Source organism: Lontra canadensis, unplaced genomic scaffold, assembly GCF_010015895.1.
Source record: "Lontra canadensis isolate GAN:19392208 unplaced genomic scaffold, GSC_riverotter_1.0 scaffold102, whole genome shotgun sequence".
NCBI lineage: Eukaryota > Metazoa > Chordata > Mammalia > Carnivora > Mustelidae > Lontra > Lontra canadensis.
The window spans coordinates 4,764,839-4,786,198 of record NW_022631096.1 but is presented as its reverse complement, the minus strand read 5'-3'; the positions used below and the strand labels follow the sequence as shown (position 1 = coordinate 4,786,198).

The 21,360-nt window shown below is 49.8% G+C and overlaps 1 protein-coding gene across 3 annotated transcripts; it reads left to right on the top strand.

Annotated features, from left to right (window-relative positions):
• The first annotated feature begins 5,661 nt into the window (after nt 1-5,661).
• Nucleotides 5,662-20,445, top strand: RNF122 (ring finger protein 122). 3 transcript variants are annotated; one of them, XM_032838120.1, is made up of 7 exons: nt 5,662-6,114; nt 6,893-6,958; nt 11,271-11,427; nt 17,642-17,687; nt 17,950-17,991; nt 19,838-19,920; nt 20,086-20,445. In XM_032838120.1, exons 3-7 carry the CDS (start codon nt 11,318-11,320, stop codon nt 20,198-20,200), a joined length of 396 nt encoding a protein of 131 aa, XP_032694011.1. In that variant the 5' UTR covers nt 5,662-6,114; nt 6,893-6,958; nt 11,271-11,317; the 3' UTR covers nt 20,201-20,445. The 3 variants fall into 3 exon arrangements, with proteins under 3 accessions (XP_032694011.1, XP_032694010.1, XP_032694009.1); XM_032838119.1 differs by lacking the exon at nt 6,893-6,958 and having other exon boundaries at nt 19,841-19,920; XM_032838118.1 differs by lacking the exon at nt 6,893-6,958.
• Nucleotides 20,446-21,360: the final 915 nt, after the last annotated feature.

Sequence of the window (21,360 nt, the reverse complement as noted above, 5' to 3'; positions counted from 1 at the left end):
GTCCCGCAAACTCCCAGCTGCCAAGCAAGACAAGGCTGTGATCCAGCCCAGCTCAGGACACACAGGTGAATGATCACAACCTCAAAAACACCAGAACTGGAAGGAATCCAGGAGCATTCTTCATTTGGTGATTTTCTGACCATGCCTCACAGAGCCCCAGCATTTCAAAGATTTTATTTATTTATTTGACAGAGAGATCACAAGTAGGCAGAGAGGCAGGCAGAGAGAGAGAGAGGAAGCAGTCTCCCCATTGAGCAGAGAGCCCAATGTGGGGCTCAATCCCATGACCTTGGGATCATGACCCGAGCCGAAGGCAGAGGCTTTAACCCACTGAGCCACCCAGGTGCCCCAAAGCCCCAGCATTTCAAATAACTTTTCATGGGGCCACCGATGTGAGGGCAGGTACAGGGAGAGACACCCCATGGTGATTCCAACAGAACAGATCTGTTTTTATTTCTTTTATGCAGGCAGTTTCTGTTTAAAAATATTATTTAATAAAAAGAATCTGCTCAAGGGACACCTGGGTGGCTCAGTTGGTTAAGCAGCTGCCTTCGGCTCAGGTCATGATCCCAGCGTCCTGGGATCAAGTCCCACATCGGGCTCCTTGCTTGGCAGGGAGCCTGCTTCTCCCTCTGCCTCTGCCTGCCATTCTGTCTGCCTGTGCTCGCTCTCTCTCCCTCTCTCTCTGACAAATAAATAAAATCTTAAAAAAAAAAAAAAAATCTGCTCAAAAAAAAAAAAAAGTTCTGGAATCTGCCAGTTTCATCGGATTCTTCACTTTCTAAATGAGAAAGCAGCTCTGGAGAGGTCACTAACTGAAAAGTCTCAGAAAAGGCACCAACACCAGGACCCAGGTAGGGAGAGATGACTCGAGTCCACTAGACTCCATTCCATTCTCCACTTCTTCCTGTTATTAATAGAACCACCCTGAGTTTCAGCAGGACTCATGGCTGTCCATCAAGAGACTCCATTTCCCAGCCTCCTTTGCAGCTAGGTGGAACCATGTGACCAAATTCTCACCAGTGGAAGGGGAACAAGAGTAATTCTCTATTTCTCAGAGACAAGACATTGTCCCCCCAAACTCTCATACCCTCCCTTGGGGTTGAAACATAAGACACATAACTGGCAAGCCATCTTCTAATGGATGAAAAAGGAACACATCTCAGGATGAGGCCAAGTGGCCAGAGAAAAGAACCTGAGTCTCTGATGGCTATGGGAAGCCATGCTTCCTCCTTCCCCTTTTCTTGGAATATTTACAAGACAGAAATAAACTAGATTTTTCTGAGCCTCTGCATTTTTATGTGTCTTTGCCACAATAGCTGTATTATTTTTCCATTGCTAAACAGCACATTACCCCAAAACTCGGTGGCTTACAACAACAAAAATTTATTGTCTCATAGTTTCTGTGGTTCAGGAATTCAGTGTGAATGAACTGTGTGGTTTTTTGTTTTTTTTTTTGTCTCGGAATCTCCTGCAGTCGTAGCCAGGGTGTTGGGCAGGCCTGCAGTCATTGGAGGTTTGACTAAAGCAAAAGTATCTCCTTCCAAGCTCATTCACGTGGCTGTTAATGGAGACTTTCCCCACCACATGGCTTTTCTGTAGGTTAAGTGCCTTTGAAGGAAACTACAGTGCATTTATGACCCGGTCTCCAAAATCAGGAACTGTCACCTCTGCTTCATTCTACTTGTTAGAAGGTCCACAAGCCCAGTGCTGTCTCCAGGGAATGGGAACTAGGCTCCCCCTCTTCAGGGGAGGAATATTAAATAATTTGTGGGCATGTTCTTGAACCACCCCAGTGAGGACCCCTGCATCCTAATTAATACATTAGACGTACTGGCTCTTTGGTCCAATGACACTTATGAGCCATGAGACTTCAGGATGTAGTTTAATTATAATAAAAATGAACATTTAATGGGGGCTTTCTGGTTCCTGTCACATGCCAAGCATTTATCACACATGGTTCCTTTTGGGATCCTCTACGGTACATTCTACTACTCGCCCTGATTTTCCAGGTAAGGAGTCTAAGGTTTAGCTGAGTTCACACCAGGCCAGATTCTAGAGCCTTCACATGTAACCACTGTACCAGCGATGAGGAAAGGGCATGTTTGGTGGAAAGGGATGTGAGATTGGTTGGAAATCTGTCACCAACACTTAAGAGTTCCATGATTTTGGGGGCACCTGGGTGGCTCAGTGGGTTAAGCCTCTGCCTTTGGCTCGGGTCGTGATCTCAGGGTCCTGGGATCAAGCCCCGCATCGGGCTCTCTGCTCATCGGGGAGCCTGCTTCCCTCTCTCTCTCTCTCTGCCTGCCTCTCTGCCTACTTGTGATCTCTGTCAAATAAATAAATAAAATCTTAAAAAAAAAAAAAGAGTTCTATGATTTTTGCTAAGACCTAAACTTCTTGGGCTTCCATTTTATCCTATAGACAAGGAGAAAACAACAGTGGCTGGAGGGCTGTGGCAAGGAATAGAGGAAAATACTCGAGCACTGGGCACAGGGCTTGGCATGCGGTGGGTGGTCAGTCAGAGGTGTGACTCTACTCTCTCCTCTGACTCTCCATCTACTTTATTTCTTACCTCCACTTGCACACACGAGATGGCTCAGCTGTGGCCTAGAACATCGGCTTCATTCCAGAAGTCCAGAGACACAGAAGGATTATGTATAATTCCTAGGTTTAAAAGCAGGACCCTAAACCCCTAGCTTCTGTTTCCTTCTAGCATCCTTCAATACTTACGAAGAGCATCACAGGGCACTGAGGTGGCTCAGTCGGCTGACTTGTGATTTCGGCTCAGCTCATAACCTCAGGGTCATGAGATCGAGCTCTGTGTCAGTGGAGGCTGCTTGAGATTCTCTCCTTCCCCTCCCCACTCCATGGAGTTCCCATGTGGGTCAGGAGCTGATCTGGGCAACCAAGGAAATTATGAACACACCTCTTCAAGAGTTGTATCAATCCCTGAAAAGCATCCTGGTACTGAGACTTCTAGGGTATCTGGACAGAGGAAGCCCAGATCTTTCACGAATAAAATGAGTGAATGATCTGATTTGCCCAAATATACAGTGAATGACTCTCAATGCCTTCAAAGAATCACATGATCGTCTCACGCAAACTTCTCTTAAGAAATAAAACAGTTAGTTATGCTGAAAAGAAATTTAAAAAAATAAAAAAATAATAAAAAATTTTAAAAAAAGAAATAAAACAGTTAGTTGGATTTAATTATCAGCTTAAGACTTTATATTTATTTGGGGGGGGAGGTGGGGTTGGGTAGAGGGAGAGGCAGAGAATCCCAAGGAAACTCCGAGCTGAGTTTGGAGCCCAACATGGGGCTCGATCTCACCACCCAAAACCCCTGACCTGAGCTGAAATCACAAGTCAGATGCCCAACCGACTGAGCCACCCAGGCGCCCCTTAATTTTTAATTATCACTTTTTAATTATCACTGTGGTTAGCATTTTCTTCTATATCTTATGGCTGGCTGTGGAGGACCATAGAAGAGACACTCTTACTGAAGGTGAAGTGGGATGATCAAGGCTGCAGATCCCATTCTCCTCCACAGAATTACCTGGCTCTCCCCAAAGTGGTTCTCTAGCACTTGCAAGGCCTTAAAATGAGGGGGTTCCTGGGGTGACTAAGAGGATGTTAGGGTAGGGCCGTAGGGAATGAAGAGATTCCCTGACTCCTTAGAAGTTTTCCTGGAGGTTTGATCACCTTGCCCTCTTTCTATGGAAGATTTAGAGACACAATTCTACTTCAGATTCCTCAAGTAACTTTGAATATATAATCTATCAGCTTCTCTACTGTGTTTCAATGTCTTCCTCAATAAAATAACCAGACATGTCTTCCTGACTCACAAGAGGCTGGGGGTCTGAACCATCATCTGGATGAGGGAGCAGGGGTAAGTTACCTAAATAGTATTGATACAATGTGGGAAATCAACTTATCTTTGATAAGACCTTCGGTCTATGAAACGCTGCGAGACTGAACCAATCTTTTCAAGGATGCGCAAGACCAGAGCCCTTCAACCTGTGTCTCCCCCGTAGTAAGCTATCACTTGAGGCACAGCCCTGTGGCCACCATGGCCAGGAGGGATGAGGGAGTGGGAAGGGATGCATTGGGCTTGCCAGTTTAGAGTTCTTTAGTGCCTCTGGAGACCTTACTGAATGTTTAAAATATCAGACTTAGAACATAAATTTGACTGATAACTGAATTCATGGTCCTTGCAGTTATGACCCGAGATGTTCACTGTCCTGATTGACCAGCTCTATTCCCATGAGATTCTGAATCAGAATCTCTGAGCTCAAGGCCTGGGAGTCTGCATCTGTGACATCTCTAAACAGAAGTGATTCCCGTGGGCTCTAAAGTCTGAGGCAGAGACGAGTTAGAGAGACCAGGTAGGAAGTTTTGCAACTGCTCAATTAATAGATGAAACGAGCTGGATCTGTTCGTGGTTCCGATCCTCAAGACCAGCTCATAGGAAAGACTTGTAAAGACAATTACGTAATTAAGTGCTAAACCAGTTGTTGCATACTGCTACGTGATTTTAGCCAAGTTATTCAATGCCTTAACCACCATGCTTTTAAATGACAAAGCACTCATATGCATAATCTTGTCTGAGTGTCACAGATTCCCAAGAGTTAGGGAAAGTATTTATCACCTTCAATTAACAGATTAAGCTTAATTGGAAGATGAGATTGAGTCATTCTTGTTCGCTTGCTTGTTTACTGTCTGTCTCCTCCGGCACTGAAAATGGCAGGAGAGTAGAACCCCGCTGACTCCGATGACCTTGGTGGGTCCCCGGAGCCACAGTGCTTGGCACAAAGTAGGTTCCTGGTGGATACATTCTGAATAAATGAAAAGACAGAAAGACAGGCAAGACAGAAATAAACAAAGGATGCAACATCAGATAAAAAGAAAGCATTCTGGCCGCGGGGGGGGGGGGGGGGGGGGGGGGGGTGGTGGTTAAGAGATTCAGTCTTTCCTCTCACTGCTCTTTATCTCAACACCTGCATCGTGCTAGATGCTGAAGATTCTGCCCTTAAGGGATAGCCAGTGTCGATTTCTGAGTTTGATTCTGCTACTCTGGAACGTGGAGCCCTGTTAAGCCTACCTTAAACGTAACCTTTGGGCCTTAGTTCCTTGTTTGTGAAACGAGGGCCTGACCAAAAATGAGAGGGCAACTCGAGCTGTTCCCAGATCTCACTTTTGTAATTCATCTACTTCACCCCCTTGCTCCAGTTCCCCCTTTCGCGGCGAGCAAGGAGCGCGCTAGCCGCCACCCAGAACCAAGTCCTTGCCCACCCAGCAGAAAGGTAACCAACCCCTCCCTAGAACTGGCTTCTCAGAGAGCCGTGGACATGCGAAACAGTAACAGCTCTGCAGGCGGAAAACAATGTGGCACTAATTGTTCCGTTTCCTCCAGGTCCTCGGTGGAGGAGCCTGGACCCCGCGCGCCCCGAGCGACGCACCCCGCAACTTGCTTCTGTTTGGAGTTAAAGTTTCCCGAGGACTGGGAAGGTGAAGCTGGAGGCGCCCAAGGCGCAAAGATGCTCTCCCCTAGGAGGGGGGCGGGCCTGCAGAGAAGACCCGGGGCCAGCAGGAAGGCTCTCATTGGCCGGAGGGCGGGTGACGAGCGCGGGGCGGAGTTTTCCGGGGGGAGTAAAAGGGAGGGAGGGTGTGCGCTGCTCGTGTCAGATTCGGAGTCCCGGCGGCTCACCTTCGCGCCAAGGATCCCGAGCCCAGCTTCCTGCTGAAGCTTTTTCCCTCCTCGGCGGGCCGACTGCCTCTGCGAACTGGGCGCCCCCACCCTGTTCTGCAGCGCCCTGCATCTCCCCCAGCCCGGGGCCCCTTCCTGCATTTCCTCTGTGGTGTGCTGATCCAGGGGACTTTCTGTTTCCTCCTTTTCCCTCTTTGTTGCTCTAAAACCATTCAAGCCCAAACCCCCGACTCCGGAGAGAGTTCGACTTCTCCAGAAAGGGGGCTGCCGCGGACGACACCGGTACCTCCTGCGGACCCGAAAGCCGGTGCGCCCACCCCGCCTGCCCTATCCGCCGCCTGCCTTCGTTCGCCGGAGGAAGCCCGCCGAGAGTTCATTGATGCACCCATTCCAGTGGTGTAACGGTGAGTCCGCGGGCCGGGAGGGCGTGCGGACGCTGGGCGGGCTGCAGACGAGGTCGGGCGCAAGGCTTGAGATCAGACAGAGAGCTCGCGCTCTTCCTCTTGAGCTAAGTTTCTCATGAAATGGGACGGGCGAGAAAGCGTCCTGGCGCCCAACTCGGCTCTGCACAGCGCGGAATTTGAAAAAAAAAAAAAAAAAATCAGGTTTAACTCAAGGCCCGGGACCGTCTCTGAACGTGTGGCGAGCGGGGGGCGTGGGAGCTGAGGGGTTCGCGGCCTTTGTGTGGCGGCTTCGCTCATCTACCCCCTTCCCTTGCCTTTGTGCGCTCAAACTCTGGTCTTTGTTGTGGTTGTCGGAGGAGAATTAAATCCGCGCTCGGGTTGGGATCTCCTAGAGGGAGCTCAAGTTCCCGGCCTGGAACTTTGCAGGCTATTTTAAATATGTATACAATGCAGCGTGCGGGACGGGGCGCGGAGGCTGCTTCCTCTGTGTCTTTGTTGGCTTCTCACTGGCTGCTATGGGCTTTGTGCTTGTGGAGGACGACGGGTTCAAGAGCATATCTTTATTGGGTTGATAAAGCCTTGCAGATGTCTCGGCGTCCTGGTACCTTTGGGTGCAGGGCCAGGCCGGCGGGAGCCGTGCTCTCTTGGCCCCAAGGCCGGGTTGCGGTACCCGCTCTGGAGCCGGGGTGGTGGCCGCACCTGCTTATCCAGTCTCTCCTCCCTCCCAGGCCTGGAGGGATGCTAAATCCACCTCACCTGAGGCTTTTTGACTTTTCAGGTGATATAGATTGGGCTTGGAGCTGACTCCACCCATGCTACCTTAAAGGAGGGCCTTTCCTTGCAGGTCAGTTAAAAGGTATTGGTATTGGATACTAATACCTTCCAGTAACTTTGGTGTTTTGACCTCGTTGTTCCAAGCTTGGAGTTTCTGGAGAAGTGGGGCGGCGATGGGGGGCGGGGGGCTGCAGCTGGCCTTATCTGAGCATGGTAGGCCGGCTAGTTAGAAAAGAAAGAAAAAAAAAAAAAACACCCTTGAGAGCAGACCCCTGCCAGATCTTGGATGAATTCTTTCAAACGGCTTTTGTTTTAAGGCCGGGTTTGGATAGCATGTGTATGAGCGGCCCCCATCCCCCTCTTCCTCTTGCTGGTAGGATCTAATTTCCTGAAAATGAACCGAGCTGTGTGTGATAGGCGGGCATTGAGGGACAGGGGGTGGAGGATGGGGGTGAGGCCAGCCGGTGCATCCCAGCATCTGGGAAAGATTCCCGTTGGCTGGGAAGGGGAAGCATTTCCCAGACCCACTGGTCTTTCTTGGCCAGCCCTTCTCTTGACGTCATTCCAGCTCCCAGCCTGTGCACCACCGAGATGAGACCTTCTGATGTCACAGCTTTCATCGGTCAGCTGAGACAATGGAACAGAGACTTAAGAACCAAGGTGGCTGGCACTTTATTCTGGCACTCCTATTTCATGTGGGGTTTTTAGACCAGCAGAGGGCTTGCTGCTTTTTCTTGTCACTTAAAGTGACTGATAGATCCTGTTCTTTGACTCCAAGGAGGAAGCAGTCCCTTCCCCCATCCCTTTGTTGGGGAGGTGGGGGCAGTATTTGGAGTCTCTGTTTCCTGGGGTTGGTATTCTGCCCTTACAAGTTGGGGGAAAAATGACTCCTGCTACACCTTTTGGCCAGTATGTGTCTTTACCATTTATTTTTAATTATAAGGAAACATACCATTTATCTTCAGATGTAACTAAATGTACCATCTCCTTGGCTATGAAGTTCTTCTCACCTGTATCTTTTTTTTTTTTAAAGATTTTATTTATTGTATTTGACAGAGAGAGAGAGATCACAAGTAGGCAGAGAGGCAGGCAGAGAGAGAGAAAGGGAAGCAGGCTCCCCACTGAGCAGAGAGCCCGATGTGGGGCTCAATCCCAGGATCCTGAGATAATGACCTGAGCCGAAGGCAGAGGCTTCAACCCACTGAGCCACCCAGGTGCTCTTTCTCACCTATATCTTTTTATCACATAAAGTCACAAGCTCACTGACTCATTCCTGGAAGCCCAGGGAAAGCCTCTGTCAGAAGCCTTCTTCTGACAAGAAGAGCTAAGATGGTCAAGGTAAACTGATCAGAGGCCCACAGGACAGGAAACCAATGAGGTTCTTTGGGACCCTGAAGATAACCAGGATCCAGCTCATAAAACGTGCATGGAGAGCAGGATGGATTGGGATTGGGTTTAGACGCTGTTAGGACATCAGTTGTTGCTGAGGTAGGGAGGCTAGAAGCCAGGGCTTCCTGTTCAACATAGCAAGGTTAAGAGCTAATTAATCTTTTCAGCAAAGTCTTTCAGGACAAGAACTACTTCTTCTGTTTTTTGTTTTCCCACAATGTCCAGGTCAGTGCATAAATCAGACCCTCAATAATACTTGTTGGTTGACTGGTCATTCATTAGCTGAGGGCAGTTTCTGGGCAATTTTCCCAAGTATCACTCTCTTTGCTTTGAAATGGGAGCCTTTCCCAAGGGTACCAGGTTGTCTTGAAAATCAGGAGTTATTTATCTGTCAACTAGTTAATTGGAAACATGCCAAACGCTAGGCGAGGCACTGGAGAGTATACACGAGTCCAAGCCTGCCAGTCCAAGCCTGCCGTCCTCTGACTTCACGCAGACTTAGGAGTGCTCAAGCTGGTTAGAACTATTTCCCTTCTGATTTCAGGACTGTAGTCCCACCTCTACTGCCATGCCTTCCTTGGTACAGTGAAAGCCTTTGGGTTGTCTTTGTCGCTACACAGTAAAAATCATCCAGTTGTTCTTTGCTTTTTCATATTCAATGTCTGGCATGGTATTTGTCCTATAGTCCATATTTGAGTTTGGTTAAGTTGATGCTTGGAACAGCATTGGAGTATGCGAGAGCCAGAACGCGTGGTTTAGGCTGTGAGCCCTGTAGAATTCAAAGGAAGAGAAGGCTCCCTGGGATGTCATGAGGACTAGGCCTGGTGGACTTCCAGAAGGGAGATGGAGTTTCGGACAGGGAAGAAGTTGCATGAGCAAAGGTCTTGGAGGCAGGTTAAGGACAGGCTGAACAAGAAACAGTGAGATGGAGGGGACTGAGCCTGGGGCTCAGTCGTTAAGCATCTGCCTTCTGCTCAGGTCATGATCTCAGGATCCTGGGATTGATCCCTGCATCGGGCTCCCTGGTGAGTAAATAAAATCTTAAAAAAAAAAAAAAAAAAGGGAGGTCCATGGTGGGTGATTCCTTAAGGTGGTGAGCTGGGGAGGTTGAAGAGACCCAGGATATGTGGGGTTAGGAAGCCTGAAAACCAGTCATGAGCTTGGGAAATAACGTGATGGGCTAAATTAGAGGAGGGACAAGACATCAATGAGGTGTCTGGGACAGAGACTTGGAATAGAATTGGGCCCATCTGAAAGAGCTTTGAAGGGAGGCTCATGATAGGGTCACCAGATTGATGTAGGGGATGACAAGACATGAGATGTAGGATGTCAGAATTGACTTCCAGTCCTTTAAACCAGTCTTCTGAGTTGTGGCAGCCCTGGAGATTATAATCTAGAATTCTGAAGTATATTTATGGGTTCTGGCTCCCAACCAAGATGTCAGGCCAGTGCTTAAAACCCATGTTGAAGACTTTGAGTACTGAGGACTTTGGATACAAGCCTTCTTAGCTGCTTGAAGTTAAGAGAGCTTATTTAATAATGATTCTTTCTTCCTTGCTGAGAGAGAAAGTAAGTTTCGCAGTGGCATTACAAAGATTAGATTGGTAGCCTGAGAATTTGCTTGGGATGTAGCAGGTTTATGGTAGACAACCAGTTTTCTTGTTGCTGAGATCCAAGAATTATATTGTGCTTGCCTTTTGGATCACTATATTTTGTCCTGGTCACAGGACAGAACATTCTACCCAGCTTATTGTTTATATCCTGTATGTATTTTTTTTTTTAATCGTTAAACATTACAGGAAATTTACTGATTCTCAAAACGAGTACTCCCCAAATAGAGAGTGGCTCCAGGATTGGCTCACCCAGCAGTAACTGCCATACTCTTGTCTCCTCTTCCCCTGTCCCTTCTGCCACTCTCCGCCCTTGGCTTTATATTGAAAAGCCTTCTTGTCCAGCCATAACTTGGCTGACCCATTCCAGTTGTCTCAGGAAGATGGGACTGTTTTCCTTGTCCGGCAGAACTTTGCTCTGTTTCTGGCCAGAACCCTGTCAACATACCTACCTCCACACCAAACCCTGGCAAGGGGAAGGTGACTATAACGATTAGCAGGCCAGTCGGGGTTTACCCTAGTCATGGGAGAAGGGGAAGCGTCTAGTGACGGGTCACTGTTTCCCACACAGCAGGTGTAGGAATCTCCCAAGGACCTAATTAAAATGTGGATTCTGATTCATTTTGTTCAGGGTGGGCCTGAGATTTTGAATTTCTTACAAGATTTTGCATCGGATGCCAGTGTCACTATGGAAACCACGCCTCGAAGCTTTGAGTAGAAAAGGGGAAAGTGGCCAGTCAAAGTAAGCGGCATCCCCTACCACTTTCTGGAACACTGGGCCCACCCTTGGGGGGCCAAGTGAACAGTTTCTATTCTGGTCCTGGTGCAGCTTGTCTGCTGAAGCGGGTGGCTTCCTAATGACAAATGACCTTTGCAGCTGCACCTTGCAATTTACAAAGGGTAGTTTTTACCCTCCCACTTTGGTCCTCTCTGTTTTTGCTTGTTTTTTAAATGACAAAGGGAAGCATAGATAGGTAAGGTCTTAAAGGTCACCTGTCCAGGGAGAGGCAGGGTTGCCACCCAAATACCCATTTTGTCACCCAGGGCTCTGCATTTTTCTGCGGACTCTGCATTTTTCTGTGGCGTTCTATGAGCTTCTTGCTGACGAGATCAAGTCTTCCATTGACTCTGAATCCTTGGTCCCCTGGGTGGAGAGGAAATTTGAAGTACTAGGTGTGCTCTCCCATTTCGCAGATGACTTACTTACGCAAGATCACACGGCTGCTCCGTGTTAGAGCTGGGATGTAGAGTTCGGCCTCTGCGTCAGAGATGTTGAGGAGCCCAGAGCCTGCCATTTTCTCTTTCCATCCTGGCTGACTGAGCACCATCAGCCCCGGTGGTCCATTTCCAGCGATAACCTTTTCCCTCTCGCTTTCTTTGCAGGGTGTTTCTGTGGCCTGGGACTGGTTAGTACCAACAAGTCCTGCTCCATGCCACCCATCAGTTTCCAGGACCTGCCTCTCAACATCTACATGGTCATCTTCGGCACAGGCATCTTCGTCTTCATGCTCAGCCTCATCTTCTGCTGCTATTTTATCAGGTGGGTGGCACCCTGGGTGGCCTCCGGGGCTGGGAGGCAGCGAGAAGGCGGCCAGGAGTTGGGGTGAGCCAAGTGAGGCTCCCTCAGCAGAGTCCCTGGCTTCCCACTGGGGCCCCTCCTCTGAGGACACAGGGCCTAGCCTGCCCTTCCCTGGGCCCCTGAGGCCTGCTATTTCTATTTTCAGTGGCCTGTCAAGTTGTCCCAGTGCATGTAAGGTCACCATTGGTTGGGCTGCAGTGCACCTCTTGGCCTCTTATCCTAGGGTGGCCTAGGATGACTGTCTGACCAAGTAGTATCGTGAGTCTGTCCCTTCACTGTGTCTCCACTCCCCACTCACAACTCCGGGTAGCCAGGGCTAGGTGGCCCTCGGTCGCACTGCTGGCATGTTCCTCTGCCCTCCTGGGAAATCCTGCTGTCAGCCCTCCAGATGCTAATATTAGCAAACTCATGTCTAGGGAGCTGGTTGTTATTCTCTCTGGTAAGCTCTTATTTTTGATAGTGGTAGGGGAGAAAAACCCAAATCCCCTCCCAAAAAAACCCTGAAAACGTCACTTTTTCTTACTACGTAGAGATCCAGGGAAGGACTTGAGCGTGGCAGGGGCTCCTGAGGCTTCCCAAACTCCAGGAACTGTTTCTTCACCTCCTGTTGAGAGACATGGGAACTGGTGGCTGGTTTTCTACCAAAAATTTGGGGCATGACTGGTATTTAGAGTGGAAATTAAAGTAGTGTTTCTGACAAGGGCAGGCTCTTGGTATTAACAGTCCCCTCATTGTATGGGACTGTCTTGCCTACTGGGGAGTGTGGAGCATCCCTGAGCACCCTCGTGGGCCTTGGGTCCATTGTGATAACCACTCCCTCCCCCAACAGCGTGCATGCGCACATGCTCATGCTTGACCAAAGGCCTGAGTAACTGTCAGCTAGAGTCTTACCAAATTATTTATTTATTTATTAAAGATTGTATTTATTTATTTGACAGAGAGCGAGATCACAAGTAGGCAGAGAGGCAGGCAGAGAGAGAGGAGGAAGCAGGCTCCCTGCTGAGCAGAGAGCCTGATACGGGGCTCGATCCCAGGACCCTGAGATCATGACCTGAACTGAAGGCAGAGGCCCAACTCACTGAGCCACCCAGGCGCCCCTTACCAAATCATTTAAATTAAGTTGAAGGAAAGAAGGAGTTCAGGCTCCCTACTAAGATGTCTTGGTGGGTCTGAGTGCTTCACCTGGAGGGACGCGAGGGGGAAGGCAGACACTCCTCTGTATTCCTGAGGCAATAAGAGCTTCCTCTATAAAAGGGGAAGTGCCCTGAGTGCCCCCAGTCAGCCACTTTAGGCCTCTTCTTTCTCAGAACTTCATAAAGTTCCTGGGACTGGAGTTTTCTACTTACAAGTGTACGCAGAGAAGATAGTGGTTTATTTTCTCTCTCTTCGTACAGTTGAGACTACAGTTTGCACAAGTGGGAATGAGGGCAGCTTTTCTAGTAGCTCTCTGTCCTGCATTTCCCTTCCTCAAAGCCTATATTTTCTTCCTTAAACTTTCTGGCTTCCTGACCACCAGCCACCCCCATCTCCCCACACCAAGGAATTCATGCAGCTCCCCAGAGACTGAAGACAGAGACCTACCAAATACCGAAGGTTTATGCATCCTGCTGGGGGAGGAGTCTGCAAAAACAGCTCTATCTGGTACACACCCACGCTGCAGAGGGGGTCAGCTGAAGGAAAATCTAGAAAATCACCCAGGGCCATGAAGTGGGTGACCAGGGTTCATTTCCTAATTCTGCCGCTAATAGGATAGGTGTGACCTTGGTTTTTAACTACCATTTTAACACTTGGTAGTGTCTTCTCTGTGCTTTGTTGTGACTGGTGTTTTGTGCCCGCCCCCCGCCTAGCATATGTATTGGCCCACTTTGTAAATGAGGAAAGTCCTGCTCAGGCTCAGGCAGTGAAGGGTTTGCCCAAGGTCCTATGTCTGGGAAGATCCAGACGTGGGCTGGCCTGGTGGCCATTGGCTGGAGCCTTTCAGATTCCAGACATTTGCCTCCTCTGAGTGCTAACGCCTTGAATGGGAAGTGGAGGAGCAGCTGTGGCATCCCCCAGCATCCCCTTCCCGCTAGAGATCGGGGTCCCCCAGAAGGACAGGCCGGGGAGCTGGGTCTCGCTGACTTATTTTTGGCCGGCTGGAGGCAAAACCGGCAATAACCACATGATACCAAAAGCCTTCCTGACTGCGGGCCGCTTGGCACCACCTGTCCCTTCTGTCACCCCACCTTCTGTTCTGCAGCCTGCCCGAAGCCAGCTGACCCCGGAGTCTCATGGCTCCAGAGGCTTGCTGCTGTGTGGCAGCCTGTGGGTGTCTATATATAGAAAGACACACAAGCACAGAACCACTTCCTCTCGCTGCTTCTCCGTTTCCTCCACAGCCAAAATAGGCCCATGACCCCTGCTATCCACCTGGTGAGCTCATTGGCCAACCCCAGCCTCCACTCCCCGGCTCCCCCTCACTCCTTCTCCCCCAGTCCCCAAGAGCTGACCTCTGCCCTGTGCAGGATGGAGGGGCCAGTGAAGTACAAATAGGCAGGAAAGGGACAATTATTTTCAGGACCTGGTCGCATTGTTTGTTCCAAAAGGGAAAAGAAGCCAAGGAGAGCCCCCGGCCCTGGCTAGAAATGGTCTCATTGAAATCTGAGTATTTTTAGTAGCTTTGCTCACCCAACAGCTGAGAAGGCCACCTGTCCAAAGTTGCTGGCACTGTGTCCTCTGCTGGGATGGCCCGGGTTGGTGGGGGAGGGGTTGTCTTTTGCTTTGTTTCCCTTGCAACCTTTTTTCCACCCCCGTCTCCTCACAATGTATACCTTCCCGTTCCAGAAATCTCCACGCAGGGTAAAGGCTTTCCCTGTTCTGGTAGTGCTAGGCTCGGCAGGGGTGGGGGTGGGGTGGGGTGGGTCCTGCCTGCTGCTGGAGGGTCCTTGACGGTGACCATTAAGTGGAGCCAGGCAGACAGAAGGGATGGGGGGGCACCCCGCACATCCCATGAAACAAGCAGAAAGGAGCCACGGGGCAGGTAAGGCGGTGGGACACATGAGACGTGAGCCGTCCCCTTGTTCTCCGAGTTATAAAGCAGGCTTCTCACCACTTCCTTATTGACTCTGCTGCATAGCTGGTCAGCACTGTCTTCCCTCAGAAGGCGGCTGCGAGCACTTTGGTAATGGGAACACTTCTTCCTTCCCCAGCTTTCATACCTTGCAGCCAGCTAACAGTTGTTCCTTTAGGCCTTGGAGGCATCCATGCCTGCCCCCCTTGTTTGGAGGTGGGACCGAGAGCCCTGCATATGAAAGACTTTCCTGGACTAAGGAGTTCCCTGCAAAGTTAAGGCTGGGACACTGGGATTCCTGGTTAAGCCTTTGGTTCAAACCTCCCATGACCAGAAACTCTCCAGGAGATGTGCTGCCGTGGGCCACCTTTGCCCCTTGGTGTGGTAGTCCCCCTGGACTGGAGTTCCTTTTTTTTTTTTTTTTAAGATTTTATTTATTTATTTGACAGAGAGAGACGCAGTGAGAGAAGGAACAGAAGCACGGGGGAGCAGGAGAAGCAGGCTTCCCACCAAGCAGGGAGCCTGATGCGAGGTTCGATCCCAATCAGGACCTGAGCTGAAGGCAGATGTTTAACAACTGAGCCACTCAGGCGCCCCTAGATTTTATTTTTAAGTAATCTCCACACCTGACTTGGAGCTCAAACTCAGAACCCTGAGGTCAGAGTCACATTTTCCACTGAGCGAGCAAGGCACCCGTGGACTGGAGGTTTTTTTTTTTTGTTTTAAGATTTTATTTATTTATTTTTTTAAAGATTATTTGAGGGCGCCTGGGTGGCTCAGTGGGTTAAGCCACTGCCTTCGGCTCTGGTCATGGTCTCAGGGGCCTGGGATCGAGTCCCACATCGGGCTTTCTGCTCAGTAGGGAGCCTGCTTCCCTCTCTCTCTCTCTGCCTGACTCTCTGCCTACTTGTGGTCTCTGTCTGTCAAATAAATAAATAAAATCTAAAAGAAAAGAAAATAAAGATTATTTGACAGAGCACACAAGTAGGGGGAGAAGCAGGCTCCCCACTGAGCAGGGAGCCCGATGCAGGGCTCAATCCCAGAACCCTGGGATCATGACCTGAGCCCAAGGCAGCCGCTTAACCGACTGGGCCACCCAGGTGCCCAAGATTTTACTTATTTTTAGAGGGAGAGAGAAGAGAGTGCAGGGGGCAGGGCAGAGAGGGAAGAGGGAAGGAATCCCAAACAGACTCCGTGCTGAGCAGGGAGCCCACATGGGGCTCAGTCTCACCAACCTGAGATCATGCATGACCTGAGCCGAAACCCAGGAGTCAGGTGCTCAACTGACTGAGCCACTCAGGCCCCCTAGACTGGAGATCTTAAGAGGTTCCAGGCCTAGAGCCTCTCCGGGCCCCCTGACTTCTGTTAGGAACAGTGGAGGAGCTGGCAGCCCGATCTGGGTCTGACCCTTGGGCACAGCTCTGCTCTGCCCTGCATTTTGCATCTTCCCCTGCTCTGACTACAATTCAGCTTCTCCACACTGTCCGCAGAAAGAGCATCTTCTCTCACGCCTTTTGGTTGTGGCTCACGATTTGAAATTCTCTTCCTCTAATTCAGATCAGCACTCTTATTCTGCAAAAGGATGAATTATCTGGGGCTTTGGAAGTCATCCAGTCTCTCTCAATAACCCCACTCTCCTGGGCAAAAGCAGCCATAGACAATAGAGAAATTATGAGCCTAGCTGTGCTCAAATAAAATTTTATGGACATGGAAATTTGAGTTTCATATATTTTTCACATGACGTGAAATATTCTTTTGATTTCTACTTTCTACCACTGAAGAATAAAAACCAGTTTTCACCCCCAGGCCCTATAAAACAAGTGGTCAGCAGGCTTTGGCCCTTTGGCCAGAGTCTGCAACACCTATTATACCCAGATGAGCTTCTGGTATTTCCTTCCAGTAACCCAGATCTGGGGTAGAAGTGATCAGTGGGGAGAGTAAGCCCCACCTAGCTCCCATGTATAGAAAGACCTAGCACTACCTGCTAAATTTGGAAAGTTTCTTTCACTGCAAATAAGACAACGTAATAATAATAATAATAATGCATAATCATGGTCCCAGCCATTAGTTGTGGCCTTGGGGACAAACAAGTGTTTCCCAAGTGGTCTGGTATCCTTGGTATCCTTCTCAGGACAATGACGTGTCCCGTGTAGTAGGGGAAACCGGCCAGTATGTGTCCGAGAGCTCAGGCTCTGTCGTCTGGTAGACTTTGATTCAAACCCGCCCGAGCTGGTAGACTTTGATTCAAACCCACCCGCGCTGCCAGCTAGCTGTGGGGCTTGGGCAAGTTATTTAACTTTGGGGGGCTTCTGTTTTCCTCCTCTGTAGAAAGGAAACTTTCCCAATGTACATGTGTATGTTAATAGGGGTGGACACAGAGCAAGTCGTCCATAACTACTGTGGGCTTGATGCTGGGGACAGTGTGCTGTGTTTTGGCTGTGTTAGTTTTTGTTTTGTTTTTTGTTTTTTGTTTTGGTTACTAGTTTTATATATATATATATATATATATATATATATATATACACATTTTTTTTTAATTTTTAAATTTTTTTATAAACATATAATGTATTACTAGCCCCAGGGGTACAGGTCTGTGAATCGCCAGGTTTACATACTTCTTGGCTGTGTTGGGTTTTATGTAGGCCACCGGCTCAAAAAATTCCCCAGGGTTAACAGACTTATTTATCCTGCTGCCCTGGCTTAATGGCGGTACCCCTTTTAAGACCATCCAACTCCTTCTGTGTACTCAGTAAGCAGCTTGATGATCTGTAGACTTGGGGAGCCTAAAGAAACCGAGGTACTGGGAAACAGCAGGGAGTAGGAATGAATAAATCTGCCAGATTGTGCTCTGCCAGGATTCTCCCGTCTCTGGGACCTGCCAGTAAGTGTTGAGGCTGCTGGGCCTGAGAAAGATCCTGGGTCTTTCTTTAATTCCCTCTGGGTGACCTGACTGGGTCCAGACCACACTCTGTGGCATCTCTGGGATGAGACAGCCCCGTGACAAGCAGCCTCCCAGCCCCAGAGGAACAGCCCACGCAGCGTGCCTGCCTCTCCTACTCTGAATGGCTCTCTTTGTTGCAAGGCATAGCAATAACCTCTTCTCTCCCCTTTCTCTTTCTCCCCCAGCAAACTCCGGAACCAGGCCCAGAGTGAGCGATATGGCTATAAGGAGGTAAAGTGCAGCCTCATTCCCTGAGACTTTTCCTGTCTGCTCCTGTGGAAGCTGAGGCTTTATACGGTCCTCCTGTCTGGCTTGTCCCAGGCAGTGCCTGAGGCCCTCACCCTCCGCCAGAGGGAGAGGAAGACCCTAATGTTGCAGGGGTGTGGGGGACGGGGACACGGGACACAGGAAAACTGACTCCCTTCTTTGGTTGAGAGCACCTGGCCCCTGTGGTTGGCTCTTCTCACCCCGTACCTTCGCTCCGTCTTCCCAGGTGGTGCTTAAAGGAGATGCGAAGAAGTTGCAGTTATATGGGGTAAGCATGCTGGGACAGCAAGGGGGAAGGGCCCAGCTGGCAAGGTAGACGGCACCTTCTCCATCCAGCGCTCAGTCTGGGCCCTCAGGAACTTTATTATTATTGCTATTATAGGCATCATTATCTTGGTGGTCAGTAAAGCAAGGTTGATTGAGGGATAGCAACATGACAATACAAAGCTCCCAAGGAGGGAGGGGACCCAAAGGAGTTGCCCTTTCAGGAACTTTCAACCCTGTCTTCATCTCTCCTTGGACCAAATAAATGGGACTAATCCCAGTAAGTAATCTGTATGTGGAATTCACGAGGTCTGGAACTGGCGCAGGCAGATGACCTAAAGGGGTCACAGAAGGGTTTGAGTGGTGGGGATGTGTGGCCCCAGGAAGGCTGCTCTGCGTAGTGCCGAAGGGGAGCGTGGGTACAGAACTCCATGCCTCAGAAAGTCCAGCCTCCCTTCCTTTTACACCCGCACGTGCATTCTGTCCTAGCCAGCGCTGGAGCTGACACGTGTATCCATCCCCGCAGTCCTTCCCGTTTCCCCTCCAGTCCTCCCCCGCCAGCCAGTAGAGCAAGTTCTTGTGTCTTCACACGGACTCTTCAGGAGGCCGTTTCCTCTTCCTATCCTACTTGCGTCCATGAGATCACATAACTTCTCTCTCAAGGCTTCCATCCGTAACCACAGACACTTGTGCACAGGGTGTGTCTGGTTGTCTGGGACCCAGAAGGATCTACAGGTATTGCTGACAGGAGACAGCCTCTTTCTTTTTAATCCCCCCCCCTTTTTTTTTCCCTTGCGGGGGGGAGGAGGGTAAGCAGACTCTTTGCTGAGCAGGGAGCCCAACACGGGGCTCGATCCCAGGACCCTGAGATCATGACCTGAGCTGAAGGCAGACACTTAAACCAGCCAAGCTACCCAGCTACCCCTCATCCCCCTTTTTGATGCCTGCTGTTAGATCTCAGCAAATTGGGGTATTTCCTGAGCCCCCCTTGAGAGGAAGAGTTCAGCTCTGAGGTGTTGATATATAATGACAAAAAGCTGGATTCAAAGAATATTTATTTTTTTTATTTTTTTGTCTTATTCATTTTTTTTTTAATTTTTTTAAATTAACATATAATGTATTATTAGCCCCAGGGGTACAGGTCTATGAATCATCAGGTTTACACACTTCACAGCACTCACCATAGTACCTACTCTCCCCAATGTCCATAACCCAACCACCCTCTCTGGAATCAAAGAGTATTAACCGAACACCATGTCCCCATCCTTACCTCTAGTTAATGATACATGCCCCCTTGCCAAATGTACTAGGTGAGAAAGGATTAAAAAATACTCTTCTAAAACAGTACTGGTCAATGGAAATTTCTGTGAGGATAGAAATGTCTGGCGTCTGCGCAGCCCAGTGTGGGAGCTGCTTTAGTCACATTGCAGCTGCTGAGTCCTTGAAATGGAGCCGGTGCAACTGAGGAACTAAACTTTTTTTTTTTTTTTAAAGATTTTATTTATTTGACAGACAGAGATCACAAGTAGGTAGAGAGGCAGGCAGAAAGAGAGGGGGAAGCAGGCCCCCCACTGAGCAGAGAGCCCAATGCATGGCTCCATCCCACTGAGACCATGACCCGAGCCAAAGACCAAGGCTTTAACCTGCTGAGCCACCCAGGCACCCTAAACTTTTAATTTCACCTTCATTTGGTCCAGGAAACGTGTGGTTCATGGCTACCCTCTGACTCAAGTTTCAGTGGCTGATGAGGAAACTGGGCCACAGCTTAGTTTTCCTGGGTGGGGATGAGCTGTTGGGTGAGTGTGGTTCTTTTCCAGTCTCCTCTCAACACCGCCCCCTTCTCCCCACAGCAGACCTGTGCAGTCTGTCTGGAAGACTTCAAGGGCAAGGATGAGCTCGGTGTGCTCCCGTGCCAACATGCCTTTCACCGGAAGTAAGTGTCCGCTGTGGGGCATGTGTTATCCAGGGATGCCCTACATCCTGTCAGGACACCAGGCAAGCCGGAGGGGTTGGGCGGGGGCAAGGACAGAGATGTTCTGAGAAGCAGCTGGGCTCTGTGAGACAGACGGAACCGGCTAGTGTCTTCTTCTGCCCACAGGTGTCTGGTGAAGTGGCTGGAAGTACGCTGTGTCTGCCCGATGTGTAACAAGCCCATCGCCGGGCCCTCCGAGGCCACTCAGAGCATCGGGATCCTGTTGGATGAGCTGGTGTGAGTGTTGGCCTCTGCACCAAGACCTGGAGAAGACCCATTGCCTCCCGGGTGCCTGGTCCCTCTGCACAGCTGCCGTGAACAAGACTGCTGGGTGGGGACTGACCTGCTTCTCTGAAGGGGCGCTAATGCAGGGCTGGTCCCCCACCGTCAGGGTGAGACCAGAGTTGCCCCACCTTTCTGCCTCCTGAAGCCGCCTTCCCTGCTACTCGGAACTAATGGCATCACCCATAAAGAACACTGTATCCTGATACTGGATTGTCTACCTGCCTGTCCCTGCTGGGGAAAAAGCCGTCCATCCTTACCTGGCTCAGCACTTGGCCTTTACCCCGTGGGGGTTCCCCTTAGGAGGACAGGCTGCCCTGACCTCAGAGGAGGGATAAGATGGGCCGTGCCCCACCTGTAACCTCCCTCCCCTCTTTACCCCTTGCCTAGGAAGGTGAGGAGGGGAGGAAGGAATGATCAAGGAACCAAGTGCCTCCAGCGGAAGGGAGGGAGGCTCTGCAGGAAGTCAGGAAGAGCAGGGACACCGAAAAATGAAAGTCAGTGTTTACATGGGGCCTGTGGAGATCAAGGCTGGCCAGTAGGCCGAGGCAGAGACCTTCCCCCTGCTGGGATCTGTGGTGCTATCCGTTCACTCTCTTCCTCGGTTAATCTCAGAGCTTCCGATTCCGGCTTGGGGTTTGAGTGCCCCTCGAGAGGAAGGGCTTGTTCTACACTCAGATGAATTTGCAGGGGCTTTTCCTAAAGGAGCAAAAGGGGCCCGGGGCTGGGGGTGTCCGAAGGTTAATTAAGGTAGCGGCAGGTACCTTCTTCCCCTCTGTAAATAGGATTTTTATACTTCCTCCTCACCATCCCAGGCTTTATACATGGACCCCCTGAATGGAGGGGGTGGGGTTTTCTCTCCCCCACCCGGAGTAGGTGAGGGTGGGACAAAGGTGTGTATTTAAAGAAAATTAAATTTAATAACAAGTTCTCTAACTTTCTGCCTGTGGTTGCGGCCTGTGTCTCTTGGCCCTTTTCTGCCAGCAAAGGAAACAAAGTTCTCTTACTGCTGCTTCTCACTTCCCCGTACTCAGAACTCATGCCCAGAGGTTCTCAAATCTTAAAAAAATGGAAATCGGGTTATTACCTGTATGCCATAGGACTAATATCCATGTACTT